The sequence below is a fragment of the Tauraco erythrolophus genome, chromosome 19 (assembly GCF_009769465.1).
Source record: "Tauraco erythrolophus isolate bTauEry1 chromosome 19, bTauEry1.pri, whole genome shotgun sequence".
In the NCBI taxonomy this organism is placed as follows: domain Eukaryota; kingdom Metazoa; phylum Chordata; class Aves; order Musophagiformes; family Musophagidae; genus Tauraco; species Tauraco erythrolophus.
The window spans coordinates 12310864-12338367 of record NC_141483.1 but is presented as its reverse complement, the minus strand read 5'-3'; the positions used below and the strand labels follow the sequence as shown (position 1 = coordinate 12338367).

The window sequence follows — 27504 nt, the reverse complement described above, 5'->3', positions numbered from 1 at the left end:
TTCGCTCGGAAGGCAGCTCTTTTCCAAGGTGAGGACACCACGTCCAGTTACCTTCTCCATGTCAAAAGCTATTCCAGCCCTTTAGTCACCAGAGGAGCTTTTCCTGGATCTTCTCTGCTCCTCTGCAAGGATGGGAGAGACCAGCCAGTGTGGGTCACACAACCACGACAGCCTTCTCCAGAAAGACATGGACATTGTGAGGTTCTGCAGATCCCAGGCATGGAGTCGTCTCCAGGCAGTCCCCAAAACGAAGTCTCTAGGCCACACTCAGGGAGATACAGCCTTCTGCTGGGAGCCCAAAGCTTCTGCAACTGCTCTGCAAATGCCTCAAGGATTTCTGTCCTTGTGGCCAGTGAGCTAACCCGGTGATGATCTTCTCCTTCCATCATCCCTGCGGGGTGAAGGTAAGCCGAGCCTGCTGCCGAGGCTGTGGGTGATTCAGGGTCTTCCCCACATCAGAGGCCTGTTAGTTTGCAGTCCAGGCTGGCGGAGGCTCTCAGGAACAGTAGGTCCTCTGTTTCAGGAGCCGGGTATCAACTGGACAAGAGCAAGAGCCCCAGTACCAGTAACTAGCCTGAACACAGGCACAGCCCAGGGGGAGCCTGGGGCAGCCCCACCAATGCCCAGCACTTGTCCACAAACACCAACAGGCAGGAGGAAGAAACAGAGATCCAACAAGGTAAACCAAACTCCAGACTTGATGTTTGATTGTCACCTGCCACCAGCACAGGAAGCAGGATCCGAGCACTACCTATAATTTTGGGTGTGATTCTGCAGGAGCTCTTTGTCCCTGCGTAACTCACCCTCATCCCACAGTCCCACTGACCTTACTGGTAAACCCCACACCCCAGAGTGGTTCTCAGAGTCAGCCTTCCAACCACCAAGTGAAACACATCTCCCACTGTGAGCAAAGCAAAGGGAGCCCTGTGGGAGCAGCCGCTCCCACCTTAACTGGCCTGGCACGAGGTCGGTTTTGGTTTCTGCCTTTCATAATGGAGCCAGTCAAGGAGAGAACCTGTAACTGACTTTTGGGTTACTTGGCTCAGGTCCACACGAATGACTCGGCTATGATCTTTCCGGAGGCTGTCATCTTAAAAGGATGTGTGCGCGCAGACGCTGCCAAAGCCCTGGGATGAGGCTCCCAAGGACACAAAGAGCTGATGCGCTGCAGCACACCTGGCCGAGCTTACCTGCAGAGACCTTCAGCCAGTGCAAGATGAGATGAAAGGAAGTTTGCTATTTGATCAAAACTAATCGGGGCATTTAATTACACAGGAAAGTCTTTCATCAAAGAGCCGGTGCAAACAAAGTAGGGATCGAGCCTGCAAAGAGCGATGGGAAGGAGGCAGCAAGCAGCTGGCAAAGCCATCGTACAGCCAGACCGATCGTGCGGGCAACGGTCGGAAACAGATGAGCCTCCTGGCAACTCCAGCCAAACAAAGCGCTACCAGAGAGACTGGAGGTCTGCAAACACGGGACCCGAGGAGCACAGTGGGAACGCTCCAGGGTGAAACCAGCCAAGAGGCAATGGAGAGCGTACAGAGATGGCTGTGCCCCCTCACGTACGCCCGCTCCGATGCGTCGCTGGTGCCAGGGTCCCGAGCCGCAGCTCACGGCAGTCGCCGATTCCCCACCCCTCCAGCTTCAAAGCTTCCTGCAGAGAGGGCAGGGAGTGGGTCATCCTGCTCACGGGTCATTGCACTCATTCATTTCCTTGCTCCGACATGGCCAGAGCACACAGCTCCGGCTGGAAGCACACTGCAACCTCTCCACCCCAAGGCAGGGCACGTTCTTGGAAAGCCAGCTGTTCAGAGCAGTTTCCTTGCAATACTCAGAAACGTTTTTTGGAAAAGAAAAGTGAAGCTGATCTTTAGTTAATTTGCCGCAGAGCCCTCGAGCACTGGGATGGACTAAATCCCCAGCACCATTAGTGCCTCTGAGAACGGAGTGGCAGAGCTTTGTAACCCTGCACGTACAGACGGACACAGGCTGTGTTTGTGCCCAAAACAACACTGAAGAGAAATAAGTCATCCAGAGGTCTCCCACCTTCTCAAATCATGTGCTCTGCAGGTCCAAAATGCTTTCAGCTTTGAAGTTCCAAAGTCATCACTATAATTCATGAAGAGGTTTGCCCTGCGACTGCACCAGGCAGTTCACACACTGAAGCCAGGGAGATGGTTGTGCTCCAAGGAGGAGCTGCCTTGGCAAACACGGGCACCTTGTTATCAGAACCAGACCCCCCAGCACAGCCTGCCCAGGTCCCCGCGGTGCCATCTCCTTGTGAAGATGTTCCCACTGAGATGCTCAAGTGACTCCCTTAGGCAGCAGCTACATCCACAACCACAGTTCTTCACATCAGATGGGAAGTTCATGCCCATCCCTTTTAGCACCTACGAGCTTAGTACCAAAATGAGACAAGTGCCAAGTGCAGAAGCGCTTCTGGCCATGGGTCAGGCACCCGTCCTATGCCTTTGCCTTCCCCTGAAGCCCAAGCTGACACTGCAAGGCCAAGTGTTGTAAGATAATCCACCCAAAACCAGCTCTTGGCTTTTCACTGGCAAGAGAAAGAAGCAGAAGGTTGCAGTGTGTGTCTCCATCATTCAGTAATTCATCACAAGGTAATACTGCTGCCCTAGCGCGTGCCAAGAGAGAATAAAAGAGATGAGAAACCTTGAATGGGATGAGCGGAGAGCTGCTAGGTGAATTTCTAATGAGGAAAACGTCTACGAGTGCTAATAAAAAGACCTGAAAGAGAATGCATTAGTAATGACAGGGTTTGGAAGAGCATTTGTGTTACATGTCAGGCTTTGACGATGAATTTAGAGGCAATCCAGCACTACTAAAACCCTTAAACAGCCAGTAATGAAAAGATGACTTAAATTTTCAAAAGTGACAAGTGATTTGGAAAGCCGCAGTTGTTAGATTTTCAGAAGAAAGCTGTGCTGCTCTTTTGGAAGCAAAGTGGCGGGGAGGGGCATTCTGAAAAGAAAAAGACATTCAGAAGCCCCTGAACCTCTCTGAAAATCCTGACTTCAGATTTCGACTCTGCAGAGGCAAAGTTTCCCCACCTCCCCGAAAAGCTATCAGCTGCAGACAGCAACCCAGAGGTGCCAAGCGAACAGCACACACAGCTTTGCTGTCGCCGGGTCTGGACACGTAAGAAAACCAGAATCCCACCGAGCTCTTGACCTGTTTTAACCGCACACTCAGACCCTGGTTTCCGACACCTCTCCGAGCATCTCAAGCGGATGCAGCCCGGTTTCACCCCGACATTCCTGAATTTCAGCGTAAAAGCAAGGAGAAGCTCTTAAAGGGAAGGTTTAGAGCAAACCCTGAGCACAGCACCTCGCACATACTCACCCCGGGCTTTTCAGTTTCCCTTTTGTGTGCTTTTTCAAGGCTCGGAAGCTCATGTTTTGCTTTCAAACGCAAATCCCACAGACTATGATTTCAAGATGACTGCGTCGGGAAAGGGGGGAGGAGAGTCCTACCAGGCTGTTTGTCACGGCTGACCGAGCAGGAATCTCCTGCTGTAGAGATGAAGGTCCCCTCGGAGAATATCTCTCCAGGTAGAAAGCAGGTAATTGATCCTGCTCATATGAACAACATCTTCTCATTTTTCAAACAATTCGAGGAAAGAAGGTTAATATCTTTGGTGCCAGCAGTCTGGAGGATATGCAAAATCCCTGCCACGGCAGGGTAGGAAGAGCAGCTCTCGTCCTTGTACATCCAGCTGGCAAAACACTGACATAAGAGACGTAGACCAGATGTACTGGTGCTTAACAAGTAAGCGTCCTCTGCATTTGTTGCTGTATTTCAGCAATTTTTTTTAAAAAAAAAGTTTTTGCAACCTCCTCAAGCGATGCAGAATCATTCAAGTGGCCTCCAGTTGTGTTCGGGGCCACAACGCATCTTGAAGGAACCTGTCCGTCCATCACAAAGCCAAGAAAAAGTAAGCATCACACCTTCAAAATCAGCAAGGACCCAGGTAGCTATGGGGGCAAAGCTCACCCCATCCCTACGAAAATGAGGGCACTGAACACTGTCTTGCTCTCTTCTTTCCTGACGAGAGAGCGGCAGAGCCCTTCCCTCCACCAAAGCAGGTATTTCAAACTGAAGGGACACAGTCCCATCAAAGGTAGGTCAAGTCTTCGGCACAAACCCCTCCACGGTGCCTCGGATCACGCGGCAGATGCAGCATACAAAATTCAGCGTGTTTGCTCAAAGCTGGCGCTCGCAGGTGAACCGAGGGGACCCGAGCAGACGGTAACAGCGCACAGCGAGGCAGCTAAATAGGACTTAAAAGCTTTTGAAGCTGCAGACACTGGAATGAACTGGGGCATGAAATTAATTTTAACTGTACTGAATAGGAGACAGGCCATAAAACTCCAGGAAAATGAGAGACCGGTAACATTTTAGTAAGAAATTCTCCCTGTAACTCCCCAGTCAGTTCTATTAGCGTAAGTGACTCATCCCAGCTGAAAAGCAAAGCAAACAAGCAGGGGGAATTAAACCAGTGTCGCAAGGCGGAGAGCATCCCTGTAGAGAAATCGAGGAATCGCGGCTTTGTGATATTCAATCGCCTTCCCACTGACACGTGCAACAGTCAAGGGAGAAAAAATAAAATCCACCTTAGGAAATGTTTAAAAAAAAAAAAAAGAAAAAAGGTATTTGTCAATACTAACAGCCTGGCCGTTCCCTTGTGCCCAGGTATGAGGCTCCAGAGCAGCTTCATGCAGGAGCAGTTTCCATTCAGCACAACAGAGCCAGCGTGCACCGAAGTTTTGTGGACACAATCACAACCCAGAGGATTCGCCAGCGTCCTGCCAAAAGGCTTTTTCATCACGGCTAAGTCCACGTAGGGTGAAGTCGTTCAGAAGGATCTGCCTCCAATTACACCTTGGCAAAACTAGAACCTGCGGTGTCCTGGCAGGTGTCCTGGTGCTCTAATGCATCTGGCTGATGTCTCCCAGCACCCTGAGGACCTACTCCATCTTCCATGGAAAAAGCCACCTCCAGGCTACGGAGCAGAAGCTGCTCTTCTAGAGCAGAAAGGCACAAACATTTTAAGAACAAGGAAAGAACAAAAAATATCTTCAAATGCAGCTCGTGGAAAAGTCGTAGGTAGGATTCGAACATCCAAGCGTGACTCAATCAAAACAGAGAAGTTCAATACCTTTTCCTCTTGGTCAAAGGATCCTGAGTTACTTGCTTGGAAGAATCACCGAAACCTTGATGTTGGATCTGCCTCCCAAGCATCCAAATGTCCTTTCACGTGCAGCAGGGACACAGGAGATGGGAGAAAAGAAAACACCGATTTCTCTGCACGCCCATCAACAAGTAGGGAAGTGCAGTTCAGATCCCAGGACCTCCAAGACAGGCCCACGGTCAAAAGCAGCAAACATCTGGAGCCCAGATCGCTCACGGGCCTTTCGCTGACCTACATCCGCAAATGCACTCGGCTGGCATCAATAACCAGCTGAAGGCAGCTAATTGCGGGGCTTCTGGAAGGAGGAGACGGAGGCTTTTCATTAAACATGTGGTTTCCTTCCCATGTTTTTGCAGCATTAATCACAGTGAACGTTAACTCTGAGCCTGCCTGCTCCAACCTCTCCCTGTCTATCACCGTCACCGCTACAGCCACCTGGGGTTGGGATAACCCTATGGATTCCTACAAGGCAGGGATGGAGAGGAGGGCCTGCTCCGATGGCACGGGAAACTGGTTTGACCAGGCTCCACGTCTCATTACCGGTTTCACTCCTGACCTGCGCAGTCAGTTCCCTCTCGTTTGCGCCCGTCTTTCAGGCAGCAACTAAGGACAGGAAATCGTTTAAATCACAGGAAAATGCGATCACAAACCCACAAATATTGGCAGGGGAACACAGAGTGGGTGAGGTATCTGGATCTACTTTTAACTCATTCTTTCAAGGACAAAACTACCCATCAGCTTGAAATTGCCACCTTCAGTGCTGGCTCGTGACAGCCGTGGAGCCCTTCAAGAGAAAAGGGGGGTCAGGGGACCCTGAGAGAGAGCGACCATCAGATGCCACCAGTGCCAGGGCTGAGTCACAACCTGCAACGCGGACGGTATGTCCTTGGGCCAGCACCCAGTGCCGTACAAGGTGGTTTATCAGCTGTCAACGCCCTGAACTGACGGTAAAACAGACTTCCGAAAGCGGGGGCTGCAAGCCCACAAGGAGCACAGACCCTCCACCAGGTATCGCTGCCTCTCCCAAGAGTATCATTGTCATCTACTTCACTAGTCCTGCCACGAACTGGTGAACTGGAGGGGGTGGCTCTCATTTTGTTTGCTTTTTGTACGTCTTTGCAGCTAGAAAAGCACACCTGAGAGGAGTGGGCTGGGGGAGGCACCAAGGTGGGGGGCACACATCTGCCCACTCTTCAGAGCTGCCTTCACAGGCAGCGTGTCCACCAACACCGACCATGGCCAGAGGGCTGAAATCACAGAATCATAGAATGGTTTGGGTTGGAAGGGACCTTCAAGATCATCTCGTTCCAATCCCCCTGCCAGGGGCAGGGACACCTTCCACTACACCGGGTTGCTCAAAGCCTCATCCAGCCTGGCCTTGAACACTTCCAGGGATGAGGCAGCCACAACTTCTCTGGGCAACCTGTGCCAGTGCCTCACCACCCTCACTGTAAAAATTCTTCCTTCTATCTAATCTAAATCTCCCCTCTTTCAGTTTAAAGCCATTGCTCCTTGTCCTATGACTACACGTTCTTGTCAAAAGTCCCTCCCAGCTTTCTTGTAGCTCCTTTAGGTACCAGAAGGCTGCTAGAAGGTCTCCCTGGAGCCTTCTCTTCTCCAGGCTGAACAATTCCAACTCTCAGCCTGTCTCCACAGCAGAGGTGCTCCAGCCTTTGGATCATCTTCATGGCCTCCTCTGGACCCGCTCCAACAGCTCCATGTCCTTCTAGTGTTGGGGGCCCCAGAGCTGAATGCAGCACTGTAAGTGGAGACCCAGACCAAAGCACATGCCTGTCAAAATCCCGGGAGGTCCTTACCCAAGACTCGTGGCAACGTCTGCCAAGCTCAAACAACCAGAGGTAAATGTCTCGCCAACACAAGGCACCAACACAAGGCACAAAGGAAACGTTTGGAAGCAAAAAGCTGTCGGGATTTCTCAGCTGAAGGAAAAGCAATCATTTCCCACCGACTTCTCCATCTGCTCACCATCCCCACCCACCAGGAGACGATGCTCCCCTGCCCCAGGGCCACGTGGCACAGCAGCGCCTCAGGTTTATTCCCAGCACCCACGCCAACGTGGAGGACCCGAACATGACCGTGGGGTTTAGGGAGCCAGTGCCCAGTGCTGGCAGCAGGGCTGCTCAGGGACCTGCTGAGCCCTGTGGGAACCAATGGGCAGGGGGTGACTCGGGTTTGAATGTTTCACAGTGAGCGCGGTGCCTGGATGACGCAGGAAGCCTTGGGTGGAGCAGGAACCGAGCGGGGCCGCACCACCAAACCCTCCTCGTCCCCGCAGCCCTTGGGGGCAGGCAGCACCTAAACGCTGCCAGTGCCCACCACGCTCCCTCCCAGCAGAGCGGAACAGCAGAGGTACGTGAACGCTTTCCCTATAATCCCCCTGGCATCAATTAACACACTGCTGAAAAGCAAAAGATTATTAACTTTCCTTAATAGATTATTAAAGATGATTATCACCAGCTGACTGAGCCCATACCAAAATAGACATGCTGCAGGCAGCTCAGAGCAATCATCGGTTCATTCGAGGCAGATAAAAGTTTCAGATCTGGTTTGACTGTTTAAAATCCCAACAATAATCACAATTATCGCCGCTCTCATTATCTGTTATATTTCTTCTGTGTTCAGGAAGTCACTGTGGTTATTAAATGCAGGTTGACGATGAAATTGTGTATGGAGGTGATAAGTCGAATTAGAGGATTGCTAAGTCTCAGTAAGTATGTTTGAAATAACCAGTCGTTATCAGACATTCAAGAGGTGCTTCATGAAAATCTAATTGTAATTGCAACTTTTCACTTCACCTTATCTTTCCCACATGCAAACACACACACAGGCGCGCGCTGGCAGCTGATTTCCTGATTCAGTAGATGGGAAACACAGAAGAAAGTGCCTGAGGCGAGCAGCCAGGACCCACATCCACCCCCCCCACCGCCCCAAGAAAAATCAAACGGCACCTTCAGCATCCGTCTGAAGCTCCGGCTCCCAACTGCTGCGCTGCTTTGTGCTTCAGGCACCCGGAACAGCGAAACGCTGGCTCTGAAAGGGTGCTCGCTCCTCCTCAGCAGCTTCAAAGGGGGTCTGGGAGCGAGCTAGCATCCCTCCCGCGCCAGCCTAATGCCCAGCCTGACATTTACAATAGCCTTTATTGCCACGTACTTACATTTTAATGTTTTCATGGTATTGCCTGGTGTCTGAAGGCTGGTTGTATAATGGCTGAAATAAATAAGAAAAATGAAGGCGTAAATGGTACGGTCTGACATTTAGAAACTTAAACCTGTCAGAAGCGCTGCTGCCTCGGCGCAGGCTCCCACCTCCCTGAGCGGTGCCAGCCCCGGCGCCCGTCCCCACGTCCCCCAGCCCGCTCGGCTCCCCCCGCCCCACTCCCTGGCCGTACGGGAGGGTGCCGGCTCCCAGCAGTGCCGCGCGAGTCCCGGCGCATCCCGGCTCAGCCCGTGGGAGGGCAGGCAGCGCTCGAGCAAGCTGGCTCTGAACAGGCAATTTGCGACGTAATCCACATAAACACGGCACGGCGGAATGCGAGGTTGTTATTCACTGATGGAAAAACGCAGTGCGCTTCGGAACATATGACACGGGGGAGGCGAGGGGAAAGGGGGGCTCGGGGAGCGGGAAGAGACAGTCTCTGTGCTGCAAAGTGCTACGTCTACACGGCAAAAGCCTGCCCGAGCTCTCCCAGGGGGCCCAGCGCAGGCAACTGCAGGCAGGGCAATTCCTCACCCTCGTGGTTTCCAGCAATGCCGGGGGCTGGTTGGCCCCTGGCCACATTGTCACAGCCCCCCAGCACCCAAGTGTAGAGCGATGCTCTTGTCCGTCCCTCCGGAGGAACACTGGGCTGCGGTAGGACAAGTGTGTTGCCCAGGGTTGCCCTTTGGAGAGCCCAGTGATCATGGCCGTCTCCAACACAAGATGTGAGTACCCATCATGGGGCTACTATGGCCCCCCACCCCCTCAGTGAAGACACACTTCCATGGGGAGTCAGGAGAGCTGGATCCATCCCTGGTCACCTTCAGCCGGTCACTGCCTCTGTTACCTCTCGCTTCCCACCCGCAGGGTGATGGGGAACCTGCCATGACACAGGGTCTCACCTCTGGAAGGAAGTGATGGCCACAGAGATCGCGCTCAGTCCCGCCCGTTGCGATTATCAGCTCAGGCCGTGCTCCAGGAGCTCCCATCAGCTGTGTCCACATAAGCAGGCTGACAGGGTGCTCAGCATTAAACTCTTCAACTCTTTTCTAGCGTTTTCTAGCGTTTCCATCAGCTAAGCTGGTGTGAACATGTCCAAGCCTGCGCTAACCAAAAGCTTGCGATGGCCCAACCATCATCAGCAACCAGGTGTTCGATGAGCACAGCTCCTGCCCAACCACAGCAACACCACTCAAGTTTTCAAGCAGTTCATCCACAAGCTTTCACCAAACCAGCTGTGAGCAATCTAATATCTGTGGCCAAACACAGGCGAGGGGATGGGTGATGGCCAGGTCCTGGCTGAAGGCAGCATCCTGGCCATGGCTACATATGAACCAGCTCACCTTCCTGCTGTGGTCATACGGTGAGGCTCTGGGTCCACTCAATTTCATTTTAGATTAAGCACAGAGAAGAGCAAAATATCTGCTGAACATCTACTCAACCAGGTAGGCAGCACTGGAGAGGACAGGGCCTGCAAACACAGGTGGGTCCCTTTCTCCTCCAGTTTGGAGGAGGTGTTATTCTCACCTTCTCCATGGTATTTCCCCATCACCACCAGTGCTTGCCACAGAAGGTTGTTTTTCCGCGCAGCAGCCTGTCTCTGCTGCCCTGTAAAAAACAGATACTGCCCCCCCCTCCGCTCCCCCCACCGGGACAGTCACATCAATTTGCACAGAAAGGAGACCGTGTGTAGCTCTCGCTACTCTCTACAGCCCATCACCGTGGCATCTTGGCATTAACAGGTCATCAGCTGCTTTTTCTGGCTGCCCTTGGACACGCCAGCAGCGTTTGGGCACCTGTTACCCTACGAGAGGACGGAGCGGTGCCAGTCTCTCACAAGGAGACACCGGGCCACCTCGTGCCGGCAGAGCCAGACATAAGGGACAAGCAGGTCCCCCAGAAGGAGACACGTTCTCAGTAGTGTCCCTTCCCCAGGGGTATTTCTATCACGAATCCTCTTAGATGTGCTGGTCCAACTCCAGGCTCGGAGCTGGCTATGCACTTCATGTTTGGAAAGCTCAGAGGAACACAGACATCCATCTCATCACGTAGCTCGAGAGAGGCAAGTCTGGACCACAGAGAGAAGAAATCAAGCTGTGGCTCTGGAGCATCGCGTCCACAGTCACTCTGGAAAGGCTGGACCAGAGGAACTGCTGGGCGGCCTTGACCACCGACTGCCTCTTGGAAAAGGACTGGAAATATTGATAAATAGAAGTGCCTCTCTTCCCTCTGTGCTCCTAAAAATCAAAGCAAATAAGCTGGCACGTGGAAAGTCGCAGAGACCTTCCTCCTGGGAGGAGGCAGTGGAGTGAACATTTTGGTTTGCACCTGGGTTAGACAATCCTTACGTGTCCATGGACACCATGGATGCCCTGATGCCACTCAGCTCTCCAAAGGCTGCTGATTCTTCTCCACTACTACTTATCTATGGCACAAACTCGTAGTTAGCAAACTGGACTGTTAACAGACAAGCACTGGAACACATCACTCGAAACGAAATGCCCAAACATTCAGAAATAACAAACTTTGGGACCAAAACCCAAGACCCACACGACACCAGCATCTCAAAGAGATTTCTGTCGCACAACAGCCTTGGCACTGCACCTCAGCCCACGCAGTGGAGCAAGCCCAGGAGACCACCTCTACCCACTCCATAGAGAACATACCCTCACAGACTAAATAGTGGAAGAAACTTTATTCTCCACGGGGCAGGGACTGGGGAACAGCATCTTCCCTCAGAGCAGTCTGCAACCTGCACGGAATCACAATGTTCTCAATGAACACGCAGAAGTAAAGCTGACAGGTTGGAGATGGGTAAGGTGACATGTTCAAAACATCCGCAGCGTTTCTCCAGGGAAGGGACATGTAATTCCCTGTTTCTCTGGGGGATGACATTTAAGAAAAACATAATCACAACGCGAAGCTATTACTGGAAAAACCTTGGATTTACTGAAAGCTCTTTAAAAATAAAACAGAACAAAAGGTCTCAATTGCTTTCTGGCCACTGCAGCGTTCAGACTGCACATCTCAATGCTGTTTCTGCCTGGGGAAAACATGGGGTCATTTTTAAAATGGTCCCGCTACACGGCAGCAATGCTGCCTCTGGCTCTGTTCTGCCAGCAGCACCCAAAACCTCGTACCACCTTGCCCTGCTCACGACAGCTGTTCGCCAACGCTGCGGTAACCTCCGGCCTCTCTCTGCCGTGACTAAACCAACTTCCACCATGACCTCTCGCCTCGCACCATCGGCCCCTGGCAAGCTGCCACGCTACCAAGCCGATGTGCACTTGTCACCATCACCACCGCAAACGCGATAACCAGAACTGTCCGAACAACCCAAAGCAACACATCAGCAGCCCGAGCAGAGCCGATGGCAATCCCAGACCCTGTGTTTTGGTGACAGCCGCCACGGCTCCTCGCAGAGGTTTTGCACAGGATTAGCACCCGTCTGCCCCTATCTCCCTGTGAGACATCTCGGGGCCACAGCAGCTCTGGGGCTGGTGCACATCACGTGTGACGTGGTGGAGCAGGCATGCACACCGGGCAGAGCGTGCAAAGCCACTCTTCCTTCCTGGAGCTGCTTCCTTTCCAACTCAGAAGAAGATCTGACTATTCATCTTGTCCCTTGGGGCTGTTGGCAGGTCCCGGGTGCTGCTCTGCCCCATGTGGCGTGGGGGCTGGGCCATAGGAAGCATCTCCCTCTGGGCAGACGGATGAGACCATCTGCGAGACGCACACAGAGTCCAGCTGGGGTTTTGCAGGGTGTTCTCAGCAGGTTTCCCCTGCTACCTCTGAGGAGCAAGGCAGGGTGACAGAGGAATGGTTTGCTCTGGGCTCTGCTACAGCTCCCGCTGCGCAGTGTCAGCACCCAAGGACAGAGCATCAACAAACTAAAGGGAAAAGGAGGAAAAATAAAAAAGGCAGAGGGGAGGAAGGAAAGGAAACGCAACGTCTTTCGGATGAGGAAGCACCGGCCCCAGGCACTGCCAATCTTCAGAGCAGAAAGAGAGCAAAGGGTTCGACCCTGGTGACTCAAAGCAAAAATAACGAGCGTTACCTCCCCAAACACGGAAGCGGCTTTGACACGAAGCAGTGAGCACTAACTCCCTTGTGACCTCTCCCTCAGCCACTCGGGGAAGACAGTGATCGGTACCACCTCCACAAGACAAGTCCAAATGACAGCTGCCAGGGCCGGCGAGGTGCCCGCTCCTGCCTGGCAACATGCTTCCCCCCACCGCACCCCACGGCAGGTGCGAAACATGAGATGCTCCGTCAGACCACGTCTGTCCCGCTCCCATCCAGCCAGCACCATCAGTGCAGGCACACCTTGTCCCAGCACCCTCCTCCCAGCCTCAGCCCCTCAGGGGTTGTTTTCAGCCACCTCTCCAGCGATCAATCGCTTGACTCACAGCTGGATTTTGCCCCATGATGGGGCGGCCCCAAACTGACAATTTATTACAAGCTGTTTTTCTCAGCTTTCCTGTGTGTGAGGGAGGCAGAGATAGGACGTGTGCAAGTCCCAATACCTGCAGGTCGTTGCAGCCATGATCGGGCTGTGCTTACAGAGCACCCTCCAGCACCCTCCTCCACACACAGTGGGGTGGGACAGGACAGAGCCACCCCAGCACCCACCCCTCCTGCACAGCACCACGAGGCCAGGCAGCAGCCCCACGGCCCCAGTGCCGTGGCTGCCATGAGCAGATGAAGCCATTGGTGTCCCAAGCAGAGGCAGACTGTGCCGGAGCCCCTTCCACCACCCAGCTCCACCACAGCGTGCGAGGAAGGAGCCGAAGGGTTAAGGCTTTCCGGAGAGGGCTCTGTGTGTGTGTTTGCCTGTTTCAGGACTCATCTCAGCCAGTTCGCTTCCTGCCTTGGTGTGGTGCCAGCAGAGGTCTGGGCCAGCAGCACAGCTTCCTTCGGAGGGCTCCGACACACACGCACACGGTGCCATGCCGCGCTCCCCGCCCAGGCATCCCTCCAAACTCGGCCTGGCTCCCGTTCCCCGCAGCAAGAGGTAACACTCACCAGCTCCACCTGTGGACCCAGTCCTTCCAGGATCCGGTGGGCAGCCTCTGCCTTCTTCTGCAGGGAGGAAAGGGAAGAGGGAGAAAAAAAAAAAATGTTATTTCTGCCATCGGTTACGGTCACAGCCCTCTGCTCCAGCTCTTCGCCTCTGCCAAAACCCCGTCCCAAACCTCCTCGGAGCTGCCACAAATCCCACCCTTGCCTGCAAGTGGGTGGAAAGGTTCAGCTCAGCCTCTGGACCCACAGGAAAACCCCCTGGGTGAAGGGCTCCAGCACTCGAGTTATCACGACTTCAATGCATTTGAGCTCTGCGGGGGAAGTGACCCAAATCCCCGACCCCTCTGGGTGCCAGGCGGGGGGATCACACCCATTACCTCCCCACCGCCGCGGTGCGAGGAGGAGGGTGGGCGAGCTGGCACACACACAGAGATGCCCTTTGTAGGATTCATTGCTTCCCGAGCATGCGATCGTTCGATTCGAGCTGCCCTGGGCTCCTTGTCTTGCTCTCGCTTCCCTCCCCCCTCCCCGCCTCAGAGGAGCCCTTCTCTGCCCCCCCTGCCCCCAGCCGAGCTACCTAGTGCTTATTAGAGAAAAAAAAAAACACCCAGGAACACTGTGTGGTGGTTACTAATTAAAGAGGCCTGAGAAAAGACATGGGTTGGCTGCAGCAGGAGCCTAAATAAAAGATGACATTTTCAGTAAACAGCACTTCCTCGCAAAGCCGGGCTTTTCGGTGGGGGTTACTGACAGTCCGATAAATCCAGATCGCTGCACGCTGCCGACGAGCCACGGGGCTGAGCCAATAAAGCCAAATACCTGGCAGCGAGGGGGATGAGGAGACGGATTTTCAGAGGTGTTTGTTCAATATACTAGGTAGTTTTAGCTATTTTTGGGGTAGGAGAGAGAGAAAATCCACAGGCGCCTACAACAGGGGTGAAGGAGCAGTGGGCAGAGCTGAGCTTCCCCAGGATTTAAACATGGGAGTGGGGAGGGGAGCAGAGGGAGAAGGGGAAAATCCTTTTTTGAAGCACATTCAATATTTTAATCCAATAAGCACTAGAGCCCCACTGGAGATGCAGGGGAGAGCCGAGTTCTGGGCTCCCCGGCAGAGCCAGAGGGGTTCTGGCAAACCCCGGGTGAAGACCCCCCACCCCAGCACAGGGAAGGGGCTTCAGCTCCAGGGGCCTGGCTCACGCTGATTTCTACCAGCAGGCACCTCTCACCTTCACACCGGCTCATGGCAGGATGAGTTTCCCAGCGTCTCGGCGCAGGGGATGTCTCACCCAAAGCCGGCATGTCGCCCTGCCACCGTGCCCACCCCCTTCAGTGGTTTCCAAAAACTTCACCTACCCCTCTGCCGCTGGCCGGCCCTCGGAAGCACCAACACAGCTGGTAGACGTGCAAGTTGCTCGCCGGGGCTTTGCACACCCACGCACGGGCTGATCCACCGGCGAGCACTTGTGCAGAGCTGGCCCCGGGAGCAGCTGTGAGTCACCCACCGCCCACAGCCCAGCTCAGCGCCCCGCCGACACGGCCCCGGCCGGCTGCAAAACCCGCACCAGGTGCCTTACCGCAACGGGGCGACCAGGACACGTTTCCAGCTCCTCCGTTTACTGCACGCCAGGGAGGATGCAAAGCTTGTTTTTTTGCAATTTAGAAGTGACTCTAAGAGAAGAGCAACCTGATCTAGTTGGAGATATCCCTGTTCCTTGCAGGGGGGTTGGACTAGATGATCTTTGAAGGTCCCTTCCAGCCCTAACCATTCTATGATTCTATGACTCCAAGGATGTTACGGGAGACGCAGCCATGAAACGTGCCGGCTCTGGCACCACACGCACGGCACACGCAGCAGCCCCGCTATCAGTGCGTCCCTGCCTGGTCACCCGCAGCGCTCCTGCACCACAGACGTCGGGGTTCATGGATGTCACGATCACAGAGAGAGGTGAGCAGCTCGTGATGCTGTGGAAGGACCCAAAAATCAGCTGGAGCCCATCCCAGCGAGTTGCTCTGTCCCTCTGGCCTCTCCCAAGTCTCTGCTCCATCCCAGGAGGACCACGGCTGGGAAGGTGCCCCCAGCACACAGCTCTCTCTGCAGCCCTCGGAGATGCAGCCACCCAGGAGCTTGTTCCCACACCACTGTGTGCCGCACAGTGCACGCCGCGCTTCTGTCCGGTGCCGGACCGGCAATGAGATGCTTGCAGGGACCACAGAGAAAGCATGACAGTCCCGGTGATGGAGACTGGTCTTTGGAGAGCAAGTGCATCCTGGAGCGAAGCCTGGGAGCTGCTGGGAAAGAGCTGCAACAGAAAGAAGCGCCTGTCCTTGCTTGGGGCTCCAGGGAAAGGAGCCACGTGTTTACACACGGCAATTACATCTTCTGCATGGCGGCAATAAACTGCTCCCAACTCTTCTCCCACATGAGGCTGCTACCGATGTGAGGGTGCTTTGACACGTAAGGGGAAGAAGAGACTGTCCCCACCTGACCCACAGGGGAAGCAAAGTGATCCCTGGAGCCAGGACCTACCTGCAAAGCGCAGCACTTGTAAAGCTTTAGATCAACGAGGTGTAACACGCGGCCCAAGCTCTGAGAGACAGGTATCTACCCTCCTCATAAAACACATCTGCTACAGGGCACATGCCTCTTCCATGTGACATCCCCTCCCACAACGGGGATTTCTCCACCGGTTCCACGAAGACAGGAGAGAGCCGGCTAACACAGCCCCCAGATCTGCCATCCCCAAGGATGCTCCAGCTGATGACGGGGAAATCAAACCCCAGCAAACAGCCCAGGTGAGAAACCAAGAGCTGCACAGCCCGGCCTGGCTCCCCCCGAAGCATTAGATGTTTCCACCACTGCATGTCTGACTCCATTAACGGGAACAAGCCAGGTTTGCCTGGGGACGTGCCCCTTGGAAACAGTCATCACACGATGGAGAACTCCCAGCCAGAGCTTAATATTTTGGTCTCCAAGAGCTATAAAATCTCCTGACCTCGGAGAACATCAGCACTGTGGCACGCGGAAACCTTAAACAATTAAAACCAAGGGGTAAGATTTTCAGAGGGGTGACTACAACCGCTACAAAAGACATTGCACCCGCTGCCAAGAAGGTGATTTGGCCAACTGCCCTCCTGCACACCACCCACCGCTTGCCAGCGAGCAGGAAGCATCAGCTTACCTGTATTTTTTCACTTGGGACAAAAATCAGCACCTCAATTAATTGCAGGCAGTGTAATTGTGGGCAGAAGGCTGCGGCTCCAGCTGGAGGCAGCTGGTCCCACCACAGGCCCGCTCTCCTGGGCACCGGTGCCGGTGAAAGATGCCCTGGCAGCGGCGGATGGGAATCGACGATGCTGGAGGCCCGTGTGTACAATGCGATTAACTTCGCGAAACAGCCGAGTATGTTCAGCTGCTGCATTTGCCATGTTTAGACAACTTAATGAGACAACCCAGAGGCAAATCACCATGGGCGGAACATGTGGCGAATCAAGAAGAATGACATAATTTGTCTTGCATTAACCAACTGTAACGCACGCGTCTCCTGAACGAAAGATCAGGAGGGGAAGCTATTCCGAGCACGTCATATCTCTGTACGTACACAAAGAAATGCCTCTATCTTGAAAGCTGCCCAATTAACACTTGACACCCACTGTAATTGCTGATGCTCCTCGCTGCATTTATCAGATCACAGCGGCACCGTAATGAGCTGTCTGAAAGACCGCGCGGACCGAGGTGAGGGCTGGCGGCAGGATTGGGAAGGACATACTGGGTTCCCACCATGCTGGGGCTCGTCCTGGAGGACAGACACAAGGAGATGGGCTCCTGCCTGGGGACCCAGCTGGCCAGAAGCCTGGCTGGGGAATTTAGGCAAAACCTCGAACCGTTCAGGTGCGAGGGCAGCCCCCAGCCCCCCCCGCAGCTGCAGGACCTTTGCTGAAAACAACCAGCAGCCCTGTGAAATTCGTTCCTTTCCACGGGCGCAGCCACCCAGGACTCCGTTCCAGTATTGATTTCATTAGGAGATTAGTGATTGACCCTGCAGAAGGAAACCAGAGGGTTCATCCTACATCTGATGAATAACCCCACCGGTGCCTGCAATCCCTGTTATTTAACAGAAAGAAACGGATCAGGAAGCAAATCCAGCCATTACTTCTGGCGAGAATCATGGAGATCCCCACCAGTTTTACAGTCCCTCCGCGGCTCCGCAGCAAGCGGCTGATGACCCCTTTTCCTGATTCGGTACAGAATCCTGAAATATTGCTACAGAACAGGGAGCAGCAGCATCTGCAGAGGGACTGAAGCCCTGAGGCTGAATTTTGCTCCCATTTACCATCAGAGTCACTTTGCTCCAGTAAAGCAGCGCTGGGTTTTACACCAGCACGAGCGAACAGTGGGCACTTCCGAGGGCAGGGGCCCCCTCCGGAGCGCGTCTAGGCACAACTTGGACGGAGAGGTGAAGCCCATTGCATTACTCATCCTCCATGTGCATTTCTGGAGGGATCAAGGTGTCTCAAGAAGTGCAGCTGAACCCCAAACACTGATCTGTGTGTTCACAGTGTGAACACTGCGGGGCCCACGGGTGCAAAAGGGGAGCCATAGATGCGGCAGGCACCAGTGTCTGCCCCCAGAGAACCTCCCTCCCCACGGGCAGGGGCACGGGTAGGCAGAGCACAGCAGGGAGGGCATGCTCCTACCCCATCTCACGCTCCTCCAACAGGCCTGGAGCTAAAGAACAAAAACCTCCCTGCAGACTAGGAAAATCCCCATTCTCGCCTAAAAAGTAGTTGGCTTCCAAAGCAAACTCCATCCCCTTATTTTTCCTTTGAAGAACCTTAAAACAGGCGTGAGGGGGAGGAGCGGGCAGGAGGGCAACTTCCCGGCCATGAGAGCTCCCGTGAGGATGACGAGCCGACCCTATGAGGCAGCGGAGCATCCGAAATCGGAGGAGGGAGACTCTGGGATTTCGTGTGGGCTCTTTCTTAAAGCAAAGTTTAAAAATGGAAGAGAAGGAAACACAGGAGTTATTTTGAGAAAGCGGATCTGAAATTAGGAGGTGGCATTTTCTTGGACTGACTCCAGCCACGGCTCTGTGCAGCACAAAGCCGCTGCAGCTGAACCGTGCTCCCGGCGTTATTTATAGCAGCCCGTAGGCAGCAGCGCTGGGGTGGGATGGGTTTTATTTGGGACCAGGCATGTCCTGCGTGGAGATAAGCAAAGCCCTTTGAGAAGCAGGGAGCTGCACGCGGGGCGGCGCTGGGAAAAATTCCTGTCCCGGCAGGATGATGTTGCGGGGGCCGGTGGAGCGGCAGGAGCGGGATGGCAAAGAGGCAGGCTGGAGCTGGATTTTGTTTAAAACAAAATGAAGTCAGCAGAAATCATGGAAACCCTCAGGCGAGACACCTTTCTACGCAAAGCATAAAGCAAACACAGTCTGGAGAGATTTAAAGGCGCTGCCTCTGTGCCAACATGTGCCGGGACCAAACCGCGACGCGGCAGTGCCGCTTTTATGGGGAGAGGTTTTCATTCCTATGACCACAGGTACTCATTTTTTCCCCTTTAAACCTCAGCACCCTCTCTCTGAGAGCCAAACTACCCCAGCCATTTGCTCCCCTCCCCACAAAGCAGGTGGGATGAGCCCCAGGGCTGTGGGAGGGGAAAGCAACGCTCTCCCCTCTCCGGCTCCCGCAGCCGGCAGGGATGGCCACCACCAGTAGTCCCAATCCAACAACGGTTGCCCAAGGATGCTTGCCCTCCCCTGGGCTCTCCTTGAACCCAAACGCCCCCGAGCATCAGGGGACGTCACAGTCAGCCTCGGTGGCACATGCCAGGCTCCTCTTGCCCAGTCCAGGGGCTGATGCTCTCCAGTGGCGCCCATGAGATGCGGGCGCCCTGCATGATCCCCACCTCCCCACGCTTGGCAGAAGCCATCTCCCCACGGCACCTGCAGTGACGGAGCCCCACTGCCGAGGCCTGGGCCAGCGGATACACGCAGCCGTGGTTACGAATGACTAATCACAAATAGTAAGAAAACTGAGGAAACGGGTCACGCTGGAGCCGTGTGTTAATACCAGCCCCTGCCCACCCTGTGCGGAGCGTGACGAGCTGACTCACTGCGGTCGGTGGCCAGTCTCTGGCTTTGGTTAGTCATTGCCGCCCGGCTTCTGAGGCCAGCTCGCTCGTACTCCATCCCGGCTGAGGGATGAACTCCCTGTCATAGCCAGGTTTCCACTCGCACGCTGACCTAGTGTCACGCTCCGCTGTCTGCAAGGTTACGGTGCCAACCAAAGGCACATTAATTTTAAAGCGAGGAGCTAACAAGACTTTGCCCGTCGCAAACCACCATTGAACGTTTCGCCATTGCAAAACTGCGGGAAGGGTTGGCGAGGCACAGCAGGCTTTTAGAAACCAAAGTCTCGGCACTGGAGCAGTTACAGGAAAGTTCCAGTTGCTCAACCCAAGGAGCCAGAGCCGTGCCGCAGGGTCTGTGTACCTCTCCGACAGATTTGGGTTCTTTGCACTTAGAATGATAGAATCATGGAATGGTTTGGGTTGGAAGGGACCTTCAAGATCATCTAGTTCCAACCCCCCTGCCATGGGCAGGGACACCCTCCACTACACCAGGTTGCTCAAAACCACATCCAACCTGGCCTTGAACACTTCCAGGGATGGGGCATCCACAGCTTCTCTGGGCAACCTGTTCCAGTGCCTCACCACCCTCAATGCAAGAAGTTTCTTCCTTCTATCTAATCTAAATCTCCCCTCTTTCAGTTTAAAGCTATTGCCTTTTGTCTTATCACCACATACCATATACACTTTTTATTCTTATTTCCAGCATCTGAAAACAGATACCAGGATACAGCATTGTCTGGTCTGGGTTAGTCACGGACAAAGCTCCTAAGTCAATGCACCTACTGGGAGCTTTGGATGCTGAAGCAGACATGAAAAATAGACATCAGGACCATTAGGAAAAATCAACAACAAAATAACTGTCCTTAAAATCCGAGAAAAAAAATGAAAGGATTCTCAATGACTCCAAGCTAAATGTTTTGATTTTATCTTTTTGAAAGTCTTGCAATCATGCAGAAGTGTTAACAGCATCTAAACCTCTGACTTTTCCACTTTTCCTCCGGACCATCTGAAAGCCCATCATGCATCACCGAGCCAAGATGACACAACGCCAGAATAAAAGTTATCCCAAACAAAAGCAAAACGAACACAGCCTTTTCAGCAGCCAAATGGGAAATGCCCCCACCCCGACTACCACATAAACTACAATTTGGAAAAAACACCCTGCAGATTTAATGCTGGAAAGTGGTTTCTCTGATAAGGTTTTATTTACTGCGCCAGCTCCGTGCTGATGATGCAGGCCTGATTCTTCCCTTTCTAATGTAAATTAGGAGTTCACAGAAAATCAGAGTTATACAGACATAAAATCCCCGTGGGATCTGAGTCACACTCACTGCCTTTGAGTAGTTACCGGCTAGATTATACTTTGCAATGCCAAAAGCATTCATTTATTTATTCTCTTATTTATGGATGGGGCATTAATGCTTTATGAAGGTATTTGAGGAGGGAAACGGATAGCTGGGAACACGCTCCGCACAGACACAACAGCAGCAGGGGGTGGAAAAAGTTCAAAACAATCCTTTGAATTCCAATTTTACAGCATAATGCTGAACTTATAGATAGATAGATGTGCCCTTTTGAAGGAACAAGCACCAAGACAGAAAACGAATTAAAATTTAATCTTATTGATTTCCACCAACTCAATCCCAAGAGCGAGACAGACGCCACTGCCTGCTTCCACCGCCTGCACTGCATCAAACCCAGTTTTTCGGAGGGCTGACAGTGGAGCAGGGATGGGATCATGTGGCCACGAGCCGTCGGCACCTGCAGCATGCAGGGGCAATGCCGGGGGACTTGTCCCAGCTCTCGTCATGCTGCGGTGGGTCACAGCATGTGGCGTCCCCTCTCTGGCACGGCGGCGGAGGGTGAAGTCACACCATGTCCTGATACGACCTCCCCTCTCGGATAAATGAGCTCGATGTTTTAGAGGAAAGCTGACGTGTGCTTGTTTGCAGGGACAGGTCTGACACAAGGACGGAGGCTCCTTTTTATCTACTGGTCTCCCAGCAGGAATCCTGCCTGGCTCTGACATGTGGCAGGTCTGCAGGTTGCTCCTCAACCACCCGGATCCAGCTCGCAGAGAGCTGGCGATGGGTACGTGTAGGCTCCACGTCGTCATGACGGTGGGAGAGAAGGCACAAGCACATCTGCGTGCACGGTAGCCAACGGGGACTTTGGGCACGCTGGGGTCTTGGAGGAGAACTCACCCAGCAAAGCCAGGCACTGGTGGGCTGCTGACACGGTGAGGGCTGCCGCAGTGCAGCATCCTCTGGGACACACTGACAAGGAGCGCTCAAGCCAGCCCAACATCCCAGGAACGGCACAGAGAGCAATTTGGAGCAACAGCAACGCTGCCCTCCTCCCTGTGCTTAGCAAGGGACCTGGAAATTTCCACTTAAAGCGCAAAACTCTCTGCACGCCCAGGTATGCTCAATCAGCTTCAGGGGAAGGCGGATGCAAGGAATCCTGAGAACGGCCACAGCTGAAAACACATGCAGAAGATTTTCCCTGGTTATGGGGATCTGAGGTGAAGGCAGCTAAATTCTCTCCATAATAAATTCCAGGGGGGCAAATGAAAGCCAGCAAGGAGGCTGTGCCACACAGTACCACCCTAGAGCATCAGACTCGGCGGGGATCAGCTTCACCCCCCCAGGGGAGACACTGAAGGTCACACACTCAGTTTCATTTCGGAGATCCCCAACGTCCCCATCGCTGTCAGCCTCCAGCCCCAACCAGGACACCCATCACAACCCCATTTCCCCAGGGAGCTCTGCACCACCCTGCCAGCACCCAGCTCCCAGAGAAGGGGTGACGGGGACTGGCAAACATGCCCCATCCCGCATCCCTGCGCCCCGCAGCCGAAACGCTCCCCTGATCTCCCGCTGCACCTTCGGAACGATCTGGGCGATTTTAGCACCCATCGCTGTTTTCAAACATCATTCTGTCTCTGCAAGGACTGAAGGCACTTCTGAAAATAGGACTCAGATGTTTATGAAAATGCTACCCACTGTTTACTCTCAGTTTAGTCTACGGATAGTAACAAAAATGTTAACTTCCATTCTCATACATCCTTTCAGAAATAGTACGGTTTGCACCCACAGCTGAAATCTTGGCTCGGAGACACACACGTGTGGTTTTCTGTGTTACCCTGCAAACATTTCCCAAAAGGTACTTTTCCGGGTGCAACTTCACAGCTCATCTTTGGAGACAAGATAAAGTGGCTCCAGTCAGCACGTTCCCAGGGCAGGAGGCACCTGGATCTCAGTGACCACAAATAAGAACATCAACTGCCCCTCTACGAACCAAATCTCTGAAACCTTCCCCAACGCAACCACCGCCTCCCAGCACAGCATTTCACCAGTCCAGAGCAGCTTCTCTCTGTCCTTCCCAGCACAACCTGTACAGTCAACTTTTTTTTTTTTTCTGGAAATCAATTACTTGTCCAGCAGAGTGTAGCGAGAACGATTACAGGTCACGTTTCCCACAATTATCGTCTCCAACACCAAGGAACTTTTCAAATCATAGGCGTTAAGTAGGTCACAAGAGGGAAAAGCAGCGTGATGGGCATTTAGCATCAGCGAACCTGGATTTTGAGAACATCGGATACAGGTCAGCGCCAACCTGCATCCCAACCCCTCATCCATACCCAGCGCAGCGCTGAGAAAAATATATAGACTTCCCTGATGAACCATAAGCTAAAATTAGAAACCATTCACCCCCGCAAAGCCACAGCTATCGCCAAAAGGAAAGTAGGTCACAGAACGGCTGGCTAACTCGATTTTCCGGTGTTTCTCGCTGCTCTGTCCTCACGTAACCTCCTCTCTCCCATGGACCGTTTTCGGTGTCTCCTTTGTTCGGGGTATAACAGCACGCAGTGTGCGACTCCGGCGTGGCCTGGCAGGAGCGGTGGGAACGGGCACGGCGGCACCCGCCTGCTCGGTGAAGCACAGACTCGCGGTTCATGGCGAACGAAGCCCGAGCCAGGCGGCAGCCCCTCCGCGGGGCGCGCTGCCTCCCACCTGCGCCGGCGTCGGCACAAGCGCCAGCTTTCTCCTCCTTCCACAATATTGCTCTTTAAAGCTCACTTTGGGCTTTGCCAGCTCTTCCGCGGTGCTCTGCTCTCTTGCCTCTTCCCGAGGCCTGAACATTCTCTTTTTATTTGCATTTCTTACCGTGTGTTGCCTCCCTCAAGCAAGCTGAGCGACGCGAGGAAATCAGGCTTTTCCTCCCGCCGCGCGCTGCCCTGCGGGCTGGAGCCCTGGCTCAGCCGTTACAGCCGCTTCTCCCGCGAGCACACCTCGAGACATCCAACTTCACTACTTTTCCGCAGCACAGAAGAGGTGGAAAGGCTTAAAACTCAGCTCAGTGACCTTCCCTGCTCTCGATCAATATGTCTCTATCCGTCTCACAGCCCTTTGCTCCTACCAACTCACCTTGCTATGAACTGTTAAGCTGCAAAGCCGCGGGGCAGCACGGGCATGGCCAGGGCTCTCCCCATGTCTGACAGCGAGCTGGGTATGCCCCGAGGGGCTGCTCCCGCCAAACCCACCCAAAACAACCAGTGGTCCGACCACCAGCCACTCTTTTCCACCCACAGTCCTAAGCAATGCTGCTCCCATGTCCTTTCCTCTTCCAGTTTTCCTCCTCCTGGCCCCAAGGGGAGGAGCAGCCATCACCAAAAGACATCCCAAACGCGTCCAACAGAGGTGAGAGGCTGGAAGTTGAGCCCAGGGATCCCCTTTAGCAGGACAATTGCATCCTGCCCTTGTTACTGGAGCCAGGACAAAGGCAATGCTGTCGGCAATGCTCAGCACACCCTTCCCCTTGCAGCCCGCAGCTTGGCATCTCCCGGCTACGGTACTCAAAAGGGTCCCTGCACTGCCCAACCTCAGCCGTTGCCATCGGGCAGCAAGGCTCTGCCAACAGACCATGCCTTCTTCAAAGGAGGAACTTCCCTCCAGCTGCTACGGTTTCTATCAAGCAAAAGGGAGGAGGTGTTCGGTTTGAGTCTCCTGCCCGCAGACGGGCTGGCTTACACGCTACTCACGAGGGGACTTTACAAGAACAGCGGAAGAATCATTGTTTACCCACCCCAGGGATCACGCAAACACCAACACGGAGCCGGGTTTGAAACTACGCAGCCATTTGGTGTCAGGTGTGACCTTCACTTGCTGAGCGCCCACCTGGAATGAGAGCCCAGGTGTTAATAGCAAACCGCTCCTGGAAGCAGCCTGGCTTCGAGGATCAGCGTAACCTGGAATAAAGTCGGGCAGGCTGACAAACGGGTGCCACCAGCTCCAAGCGCTGTACGTGACACTGTCCAAGGTATTACGGCTGCACACCTTCAAGGAGAAACACAGAGCTCCACGCTTGCTGTCCACACTCTTTGCCACCATCCATGGGCCAGGGCGGCAATCCCGAGGGACTGCCCCGAGCCGTGGCAGAGGCTTCCAGAGCAGATGGTATCTGCTGTGGAGGAGGTGATGGGAGACTCAGGGAAACGGGAGGGAAAGGGTGACCCTGCTGCTGGAGTGGGCAGAGACAAGAGGTGTCAAAGCAGGACAAGGGGCTGTAGGACACTCAGCTTTGAGCTAGGTCCTGCTAATGGGGACTGCTGCAACACAGGCCATCAGGGACACAATGGCTGAAGACCACCTTTCCTTCCTGCCTCAGCACCATCGCCCAGTTCTTCCTCTCATGATGTGGTCCAGGTCCAAGGAGGACGCAGCTCAACGGAACAGGAACAAAAGTGTTTGAGATCTCCTTTTCTTGAATCCAATCCCTTGCACAGGAGGCACAAACCATCTAGGCCAAGACTTGGTGGTGCCACAGGAGAACGGCTTTGAGGAACACTCATCACCTGCCCCAAAGCCCAGTGTCTGTAAAGCCATCACTACCCGACGCTTGCTAACACTTCGCACGCATCAACCTCAGTCTTCACTCACTTGGCACAACAGCCCGTGCCAGCGCTGGGTTCCCTATGGCTCAGGGAGAGGAGCAGATGGAAAATGGAAAACCAGGAAAATTGCACTGCCTGGGAGCACAGGGTATGCGAATTTTTTTTTTTTTTCTTTTTAGGAGTTGGGCACCTGGATTTCTGCAGCTCCCAGTGAAATCGCAGGCCTCGCAATTCAAAATAATTAGCGACTGGTAGTTTTCCTTTTATGCAAAATCATCCTTTTTATCCAACACCTAAATGAAAATGAATATGCTTGATTATCTACCAAAGGGCCCAATTTCCTAGCATCGCTCCAAAGCACACAGCAAAATTCATGTCTCCTCCGGCTGCTGTTACAGGCGATGGCTGAGTGCAACAAATGAGCGGCCAAGGCAGAGATCCAGAGCCAGGGATGCCAGCCTGACCTTTGCTGATGCTATTTACAGCATCAAATATCCACAAATCCAGCCATGGCTGCATCCACATCCTTTCTGCTCCAGCCTGGGGGGCTCAAGGGCAGCCAGGAGAGCTCATAGCTGGCCCACCAGTATTGGAGCATCACAGATGTCCCCCTTCATCCATGCAGCCCATCCCACCACACCAAAGCCCATCCTTTGAGGCAGCTTTCAACCAGGTTCACTCCCAGGGGAGAGGATGAAACAAGCTTTTTAACAGACAGGGCTCTGAAGCACCTCCTGAACGTGTCAAATTTAAGGCTGATGGCAGGGAACCCCCCCAGGCAGGCTCTTCAGAAGATGTCTGTGCTCAATCCACTCAGCAGAGCGAGCTCCTCACGGCTCAGCCGTCTGTCATCACCGTCCCCCACCGGGCTCCATCTATCCACCTCCCACGGCCTCCACCCAGGGGTCTCGCCCAGGGGAATCCCCCACCCACCCCTTTACCAACCTCCCCGTCCCCTGGCCAGGGTGACACCGCACGATCGTATGTTGGTAACTCCCATCGCTTCCAGACTCACCCTGTTCTCGTCGTAGATGATCTGCACCAAGCTGCGATGTTTGGACTCGATAGGAGGAGGGGAGATGGGTTTTTCAGGCTCTGGTGGTTTGGCTGCTTCTTCCTCCAACTGTTGCTGTGGAAGGAGAGGGGGGAGGAGGAGGGTGAGTCACAGCAAGAAACGCAGCCGTCCCCATCCACACGCGACCTTCCGCGGTGCCGCGACCGAGGCAGAAACCGCCATGGCAGAAGGTTTCCTGCGAGCCACAGGCAGGCTGGGGCTGCGGAGGGACGGGGAGAGGGAGGAGAGCTGTGCAACATCCCCTGCCACGCAAGCGCAGCGCTGTCCTGCGCCGGGCACCCGGCCCCACGCTGGTGGGTCCGTACTTTTTAGGCATGGAGGATGAGGATCTGGCTCAAATGAGTCTCCTGGAGAAGGCTGAAGGCTAGAAATCACGATTTTACTGGAAACCCTTAAAGAGAACTGCAGCTCCAGCCCGGCTCCCTCTGCTGCTACCTGCCGTGGGAGCTGCCGCCGTGCTGTAGCGAGTGGTGGAGGAGCGCGTGGTGAGCAGCAAGGCTGCTCTCCTCCTTCAGCATTATCTGGCGGTGCTGTGGTTGGAGATGCCCCGGAATGACTGCTCTCGATGAAATGACTCGCGCACTGGCTGCCCCTGCGCCACACAGCCGGATGAGCCAGTAGTTACGGCAGAGGAGGCAACACCACCGTCAAAGCTGACGTCTCTGGTGAGAGTCAGCCTGATGGGACACATGGCAGCCCTCCAGGCCACGGGGAGAGGTGAAAAGTGCTCAGGAGGGCAAGCAACAGCTACAGGATTCCCTGCAGAGGAGGGCACGGTGCTCGGGCACAGGCCACTGAGATACCCTTTGGGGAATGTTCGTAGAGAGGCCAAGTGCTGGGGCTGCAAACACCTGCAGTGTGAACACGCCACGCGGCGCCGGCTGTCCCAGCAGCACAGGAAGAGCTGCTGAGGCCACCGGCACAGCATGAGCTGCCTTCCAGCCATCAGCCATCAC

General features: G+C 54.1%; 1 protein-coding gene across 2 annotated transcripts in view; it reads right to left on the bottom strand.

The window, feature by feature from the left end:
• Positions 1 to 27504, bottom strand: part of NCOR2 (nuclear receptor corepressor 2) — a 173227-nt gene that overhangs the window by 94161 nt on the left and 51562 nt on the right. For both annotated transcript variants that reach the window (XM_086623675.1, XM_086623676.1), the window contains exons 5-7: positions 26489 to 26602; positions 13451 to 13507; positions 8385 to 8437 (exon numbers count right to left, since the gene is read on the bottom strand). In XM_086623675.1, coding sequence (XP_086479801.1) covers positions 8385 to 8437; positions 13451 to 13507; positions 26489 to 26602 — 224 coding nt within the window. The remainder of the gene's footprint in view (positions 1 to 8384; positions 8438 to 13450; positions 13508 to 26488; positions 26603 to 27504) is intronic.